Below are 8,175 nucleotides of genomic sequence, written 5' to 3' on the forward strand. Positions count from 1 at the left end.
CAGGATATTATTGGCCCACACTAGCCTCCGATGCACAGGAGCTCGCCAGATCCTGCCACAAATGCCAAATCCATGGACCCATACCACGCCAACCCTCAGAACCGCTATCCTACATAGTCAGCCCGTAGATCAATTGCCTTTGGGGAATGGATTTGATTGACCCACTACCCATCGGAAAATGCTAATTCAAGTGGGTCATTGTGTGCATCGATTATCATTCCAAATGGATTGAGGCTGCGCCCATGACGGCCATCACAACCGAGAAGGTTCAAAACTTCCTGCAACGCAACATCTTCTACCGCCACGGTACGTTGGAGTTTATCATCACAGATAACGGCACGCAATTCAATAACAAGCACCTCATCACATGGTGCAAGGCAAGAGGAACTAAGCTCAAGTTCGCATCCGTAACACATCCAAAAACCAACAGGCAAGTAGAAGCCGCTAACAAGCTGATCAAAGGCCTTATTCGAAAAAAGCTGGATGAAGCCAAAGGACTTTGGCCCGAAAAACACGACGAAGTGCTATGGGAAATCCGTACCACACCAACAGAAGCTATGGGCGAAACTCCTTTTTGCTTAATGTACAGCACGGAAGCAGTCTTGCCTATCGAAGTAATTCAGCCAACACAACGGGTTTCGCTGTTTGACCCCGATACCAATTCGGACAATATGCAACTTGATAAAGATCTCTTGGAAGAGAAACGCATCACAGCACATCGCCATAACGTCTAGAACAAACAGCGCGTGGCACGCTTCTATAACTTGAGAGTCAAGAGCAGGACACTACAACTAGGCGACTGGGTCCTAAAGAAGATCCAAACAAAGGTCACTGGACTACGCCCGAGATGGGACGGGCCGTAGAAAATCGTCCAAATCATAGCACCAAACACGTACTGCCTAGAAGACAAGTACGGAGAGAGATTAGCCCATCCTTGGAACATGGAACAAGTCAAGTACTATTACAAGTAGTGGTCCGCGCGTAACGCACGACAAGGACTCGAACTGTTTGAGTACTTTTGGCACACTGCTATAGCTATCTTTGTACAAAACGGCTACGGCCAGGCTATCAATGAAATGAGGAATTTTTCAAACCATTGATCCTTACTACGCTAGCGTACTATGGCAATTAAATTCCTTCGACAGACAATTTCATTGTGCGCACAACAAAGATAGAATTAAGCATACAACCAAAAGTACAAGACAACAACCACAATATTACTACGACAATAATATAAAAAAAACACTTGGGTCAAAAGAACTTCTATTCATCAAAAGATAGCAAGTTCGGCACAAAGTCCGTTACAGAAAATGCAAAAAAAAAAAAAAATTACAGAAACATAAAAACTGCGGTGACAGGAGACGCATTACAATGATAAAGAGGAGTATGAGAAGGAGTCTCCGGATTAGAATCAGACCTGTCATTATCACAAGAAAAATCAGAAGAAGAAGAGTCAGAAATTTTCTTACTATCTTCGGCTTCTGCAGTAGGAGCAGGCTGCGTAAAGGGCGGAGTCACCTCATGTGGCATGGACGGCGGTTCCAAGTCCTTCTCCGTCAACCGGACCTCGTAGTCCGCGGGATCCAGCATCTCCAGCTCCTGTAACTGCGCTATCATGTCACCCACGGCCGTGACATAGTACCTTTCCAAGTACTTGGTCATCTCCGTGGATGATTTGAAGGCAGCCACGATGCTGGACGCAGCCTCCTCTGCTACGCGAGCTTTCTCAGCCTCCGCCTCCTCGCTCATCCGTCTAATGAGCTCCTCAGCATCCACAAGGGCAGACTGCGCCTCATCCCTCCCCGCTGCTTTCTCTCGGGCAAGTGACTCCGCCACCTCCCGACGGGCAACCTCCTACCGAATGTCCTCCTGGAGGTTCGCCGCATTCTCCAACTTGGCCCTAGCATTGGCCAAGTCGTTCTCCAGCAGCAACACCCTTGTCGCGTAGGTGCCGTCCCGTTCAACCACTTCGGCGAGATGGCGCTACGCCTCCAGGGCATCCCTCTCCGCATCTAGCAGGTTAAAAACCATCTTTGCCGCCCTCGTGGTAGCTAGATCGAGCGGACTCCGCAGGTCCAGACCAGACCCTTCAGGTCGCCTCAAGCCCCCGAGCCCGACGCGCTGGCTAAGTAACATCAGCTTCTCCAGTTCCCGAGCTCCTAGATGGCTCAAAGGACTGCGGTGCAAGGCGGACAGGTCCTCGAAAACCCGAGACTCCGTGAAGGTGAGGGGCGCCAGTTGCGTAGTCCTCTGTCTTTTAAGAAGTGGAGCCTCCACTGTCGCATCCTCCACATCTTCGGGAGCAACAGAGGATTTCGCTCTTTTCGAAGACGCGCCCGCCTTCTGCAGCTTCTTCTTCCTGCCAGTGTCAAGAGACACCGCCGGATCAGCCAGATGTGGATCGGTATCGATAGGCCCACTCCTTTCGCATCGCTGCGGTGTGGCAACCCCTGCTCGTTTGGCAGGCTCGCGTGCGAGGGAATTGGCAGATCCACGACTGCGGAAGAATCCTCCACCCGCTGCGCTGAGGCATTCACCTTCTTCGTCGAGGCCGCCACCTTCTTAGACATGACGCGTCGCAACATCGTGATCGCTAGCCCTTCAGTATCCGACGTAACGTCGGGATCGTCCTGCTGCAGAAACCGGGCGTAACAGATGTGCTTTGATTTCTCGAAATTCCTGTTCACTGAGAGCGTTGTAGCTGCACATATAACATCAGATTAGTACGCCATAAACAAAGTAAAGATTGAAGAACATAGCACTTCTACTTACGATGGCGACGGAGTAATCCTTGCTCGAACAGGAGGTACGGGTTCGTCAATACCTTTAAATCGTGAACTAAGTCCTCACCTCGGCACCTCCATAGATAAGTCACACGATTTACTCGGTCAACCTCTCGCTTGGACAACACCAATCTCCTTCCAGCTACGCAAAAAAAAAAAAAAGAGAAGTTAGCGTCAGCAAACAGTGATTCCGTAGTAACAAAATTTAGGAAAACATCGAAACCTACAATTAATGGCCTGAAACCGCGAGGGAATACGTTTCTCTGGGATATACTCTACCCCGTTAATGCGCCCATACTCCCACCCCTCCTCCACCACGAAGCTGTTTTTTCTCCAGTTCGCCTCCGAGGTGGGCCAGTTCTCCAAAACCTGGTACTCACTGCGCTTATCCCACCTCACAAACCGCGCGGTCCATCCATTACCATTGCGCTGGTTATAGTCCACATTGAAGAAATGGAGTACCTCCGCCGCAGTAGGAGCCGAACACCTCGAAAGGTGGAATAGTGAGCAGAGACCGAGAAGGACCCGCCACATGTTATAGCTCACTTGGCCAAAAGCCAAACCGAACTCCGCCACAAGACATTGCAGGCGGGGGTCTAACGACAACTCCACCCCAAGTCGTAGTACGGAGGGACTTAGTAGCGCATGCCCATCCGGCAACATTGAACCAAATTCATCACGTCGAATCGCACGGGCGACGATGGTAGTAGGTAACTTAAATTCCTCCACATAGCCATGCACTGCGGCGGAGTCGGCTTCATGTGGTTCTTCCACCTCCGAACTCTGCACACCGCCATCTAACCAACGCCTTACAGGCACTGGGCTCAGCGTTGGGCCTGAGGTGCTAGTCCCCGAAGCACTTATAATACGGTCAGATACGCCTTCACTTTCTCCAATCTCTTCATGTTGCGACTCCATGGCGCTGGATGACTCACTCGTGTCCCAGTTCGCTAGGACTCTCGCAAAGACAGTTGCACGATCTTTGCGATGCAAGTTGTTTACACCACTACGCCGCACCAAGTCTAGGTAGTTGGCCTCCAATTCACTTGTCCACGACCAAGAGGATGACAACGCGGACCAACTTCCTTCTGCAGACGCAGAATCGCTATCAGTTAGTATAATTATCCTAGACATTACGCCGCAGCAAGCAACACCGAAGTCAAAGGCGAACAACCTAAAACTAGAAGTCAGAAAGTCAGTCAGATATATCCTACGAACCTCGCAAGAACGAGTTTGAAGAACATGAAGAACATGAAGAACACCAAACCCAGTTTACGGTGAAAACCCATCCGCACCGCCCATACAAACACCCCACTTTGCCGGAAAACACCCATCCAAAGATCGAATAGACCCAAAACCCACAAATTTGCCGGAAAAACCCAAAACCCAAAACCACCGATTTACCCTACAAACACAAATCTACTAACAAAAAACAAGCCACAAACCGAATAAAGAAGGATCCGATCAGAAAACATATCTCAAAAAGCCGATTCACACAAAAATCCCGATGAGTTCACGTTTGGAAGAAAAGGGAGCGGACGAGAGCAAAAGAGAGGGAATGGGAGAATTCAGATTTCGAAAACTTGAATATGTCGATAGTGACAGCCATTCTGTCCCTTTCACTCTTTTATAGTAAACTCCACCTCACATCCAGCCCGTTGATTCCTCAAAAGCAATCATCAACCGTCAGATTCAGAAAACCGTTACTCGCATCCTAGCCGTCGACCCAAGAGACGTCGCTCCAGATCTCGTCACGTGGCCTGAGTTACCGAGGCAACATTTCGGTTACACGCCTTAATTACATGCAATAACTGTCTTCTCGGATAACGTCAACCCACGAATTTGAAACGTTTGCGAAACATCCGCCCAATGCATGTACGACACGTGCTGTCCACAGCCAGAATGGCACTGTCATCAGTCTGAAAACACTACGCTATGACGGACGCACTACGCTCAAAGATTGCGAAAAGACGTCCTACGCGTAAGAACTTACTACGCTATGACGGACGCACTACGCTCAAAGAAAGCGATAAAAGACGTCCTACGCGTAAGAACGTACTACGCTATGACGGACGCACTACGCTCAAAGATAGCGATAAAAGACGTCCTACGCGTAAGAACTTACTACGCTATGACGGACGCACTACGCTTAAAGATAGCGATAAGACGTCCTACGCGTAAGAATTTACTACGCTATGACGGACGCACTACATACAAAGAACAATCAAACGTACTACACAACAAAAACTCGGCATTCCTTAACCGGGGAGTTGGGGGACTACGAGAGGGTCCGCAAGACCCATTGCTGATTATGGCAAAACGCTCAAACATTAACTCCCCAGTCATGAAACCAGCTCCTTAGACTGGGAACTTGGGGGGACTTATTGGCATAGGCTTATGCCCGCCATAATCAGCACAACTATCAGCGCATTAAGGCTAATGTATAGCAGTCTTACAATACTAATAGCAAGTCAACCGCACTAGCTACGCAATGGGCATCCCCGCGGCCCAAACTGACTACGGACGCGCCCTCACGCGCATCTCAAAGAAGGCTCCAGAGAGCACCTTAATCGGACGTCGTCCCACATCGAATGGTAGGTAAACGATCTACTTCAACTCAACAATAAAAGGTCAAACTCTTGACCTTATAAGGTAAGTACACTAAACTCCTTACTGTAACTCTGCATAAATTACCATCGCCCTAATTTCGGAGAGTCGAAGACCACGCCGCCGTGGTCTCTACTTTGACGACGTGTGTTACCTGTGGCAGGAAAGAGACAAGGAATACGGCGTACCATATCCACGAGGAGTACGGCGTACTAAATCAAGTGTAATCACTGCATCAACAGGATGATTAACTACGAGAGTTGCATTGGTTGCTGGTGATAGCCTGGAGAGATAAGAAAAGAAAGAAGATAATTGAAAAAAGGAACGAGATTGACCAAAAAGAAGAAAGGAACGGGAGGAAAAGAAGAATTGAAGTGGAAACTTGATCCAATGGCTTACAATCCTTTTGGACACGTGTCGCAATCCTGAAAAAGACCAAGAAGGTCAGTTGAAAATCTTGCTCAGGAAAGGAACCGGATCCGTAACTTTAACAGCCGCAAGCACTGCATTATTTGTAGAAATGTCGTGGACTCCTGGTGACCTCATTCAAGCTAAAGAGCATGCTCACATGATTCCGAAATTTTAAATACGCACTCATAAATTTTTGATACACATCATTATTATTTAATAATTCAAATAACATTTTACATGTATGTTAAATGATCAAAATATACATATGTAATAATTCAGAAAATTAAAAATAAATTAAATTATCAAAATTAAGAATTTATTTTTAAAAACAATTAAAATAAGAAAATTTACAGGGAAATTTAAATTAGTATATATTTTGATGAAAAATTAAGTGGGAGATTCAAATAATGAATTCATTCCTTTATTTTCACCAAAAAGATTATTTCTATTTTTAGAGTACCAAACAAGATAATTCATGAAAAATAATTATGATTTTTCATCCTTCATTAAATTTCATCTTCATATATTCTTAACAAAGAAATATTCATCTTCTTTAAACAATCAATTCATCAATTTCTCTTATATATATATATATATATATATATATATATATTCTTCATGTTGTTTATCATTTAATGGTTAAAAAATTTGAAAAAAAATAATTGCAATATATAATGATTCGTAAAAACAAACAAGAGTCGATATGAACATCTATACAATGTTAATATATATATATTAATATACTAGTCATTGTAAAAAGTAGTCATGTATGTCCAAATAATGACGTATTTTGAGATTTTTTAATTGAAGGGTATTTAAGGTTTTTTATGTAGTGTATTTAGTAAAAATATTAGAATGAGAATTGAAATAGGTTGTGTATTAAGTATGAGTGTGTATTAAGAGATTTGAGGTGTGTATTTAAAATCTCTCCACGTGATTTGACATGTGAAAGAATAGATAAGGAGCATTTCAACTTAGGTAATTTCAATTAACAAATCATGTTTGGCTAGGGTTAGGTTGGTATATGCCATCTGATGGTACCAAATGTAGAGAAGGAAGGGAAATGGGCAAAAGGAAGAAATAAACATAGTTAATTCCTTGATAGCTCTCAAAGGAGCAGGAAATTATTTACAATATAAGGTAATAATCTAGAAGAAGACAAAAGATTTGTTCCTAGCTGCATACAACTCACGCGGCTAAGCCCAAAACTTGCATACCGCAAAGCTGGGTGTGCAGAAAAGACTTAGAGGGTGCAGAACATAAAATAGAGTAAGTTGTGGAGTGGCTCCAACACCTTCCTATGGGTATTGGGTTTCATAACTTTCTGTTCTTGAGCTTTAATACCATGATGAGAAACTAAATGTTTCCGCTTGGGTCATTTTGTCTTAGTTTTCATTAAATGGGTACATTTGATAATATGTCAGATCTGGCGCACCTGTAAATTCTAAAACGATACAGCTTTACCTGTTTATTAAAAGTTGTGAATTATCTGCCATGGTCAAAATTTATTACCACCATCAACTTTTTTTTAAGAACTGTCTTGTTCATGTTTTAGGTGTCTTCAGTTCTAGCGAACGACACAGTTGATGACATCATATGGTACTCTTAACTCTTAAGCACCTAATATTTTCTGATTGATTTGACATCATTTTAATCCAACCCATTCTCTCCAGGGATGTTGTTCAGAGCAAGTTGGAAAATCTGGGACAAGTAACTTAAATTAGCTCCATAAACAAAGACCAAGCACAACAAATACATGCACACACCATTTGTTACGTCCTATGTTGCATGGATACGGCAAGAGGAGGCATGTCGCCGTGTCTGACACGCCGATACGACACGATACGCATTTTTAACGTATCGGACACGCCACGTGGCGTATCGCAAAATGTTGACTTTCGGATACGTTGACCGACACGCCACGTCAGCATGGATACGCCACGTCAGCAATTTGACAATTTTAAAAATAAAAAATAAAACCCTAAAACTGAAATCTCGTTTCAGAAACATCATTTTCTGCCTCTCACTCAGTTGCAAGCCTCAAATCTCAAATCGCAGACAATACTGCTCTTGATCGGGATCTCTCAAGCAAAGGCACAAGTATATGATCTTTCAATAAAGGCACAGGTATGTGATCTTTCCTAATCATTGAGGTTCTATCATATATACTTCAAATGTTCTTCTGTATATCTTGACGGGTAATATGGTTTTCAAATTCAAACAATATGTTTTGATAACCTTGGCATCAAATCCCATTCTTCATGTCATGTTTGTATCTGGGTCTTTCAATTTGTGCTCAAAGTCTTCAACTTTATACTAGTTATATGAAGGTTACTTGGAAAATAGCAATTGTAGCTGAACTCAGTTTGATAGA

General features: G+C 44.1%; 1 protein-coding gene across 1 annotated transcript; it reads left to right on the plus strand.

The window, feature by feature from the left end:
- Nucleotides 1-242: 242 nt before the first annotated feature.
- LOC126792322 (uncharacterized) lies at nt 243-734 on the plus strand. The gene has a single exon (XM_050518774.1). The coding sequence runs from the start codon at nt 243-245 to the stop codon at nt 732-734; it is 492 nt and encodes a 163-aa protein (XP_050374731.1).
- The last annotated feature ends 7,441 nt before the right edge of the window (nt 735-8,175 follow it).

The sequence above is a fragment of the Argentina anserina genome, chromosome 4 (genome assembly GCF_933775445.1).
Source record: "Argentina anserina chromosome 4, drPotAnse1.1, whole genome shotgun sequence".
Lineage (NCBI taxonomy): Eukaryota > Viridiplantae > Streptophyta > Magnoliopsida > Rosales > Rosaceae > Argentina > Argentina anserina.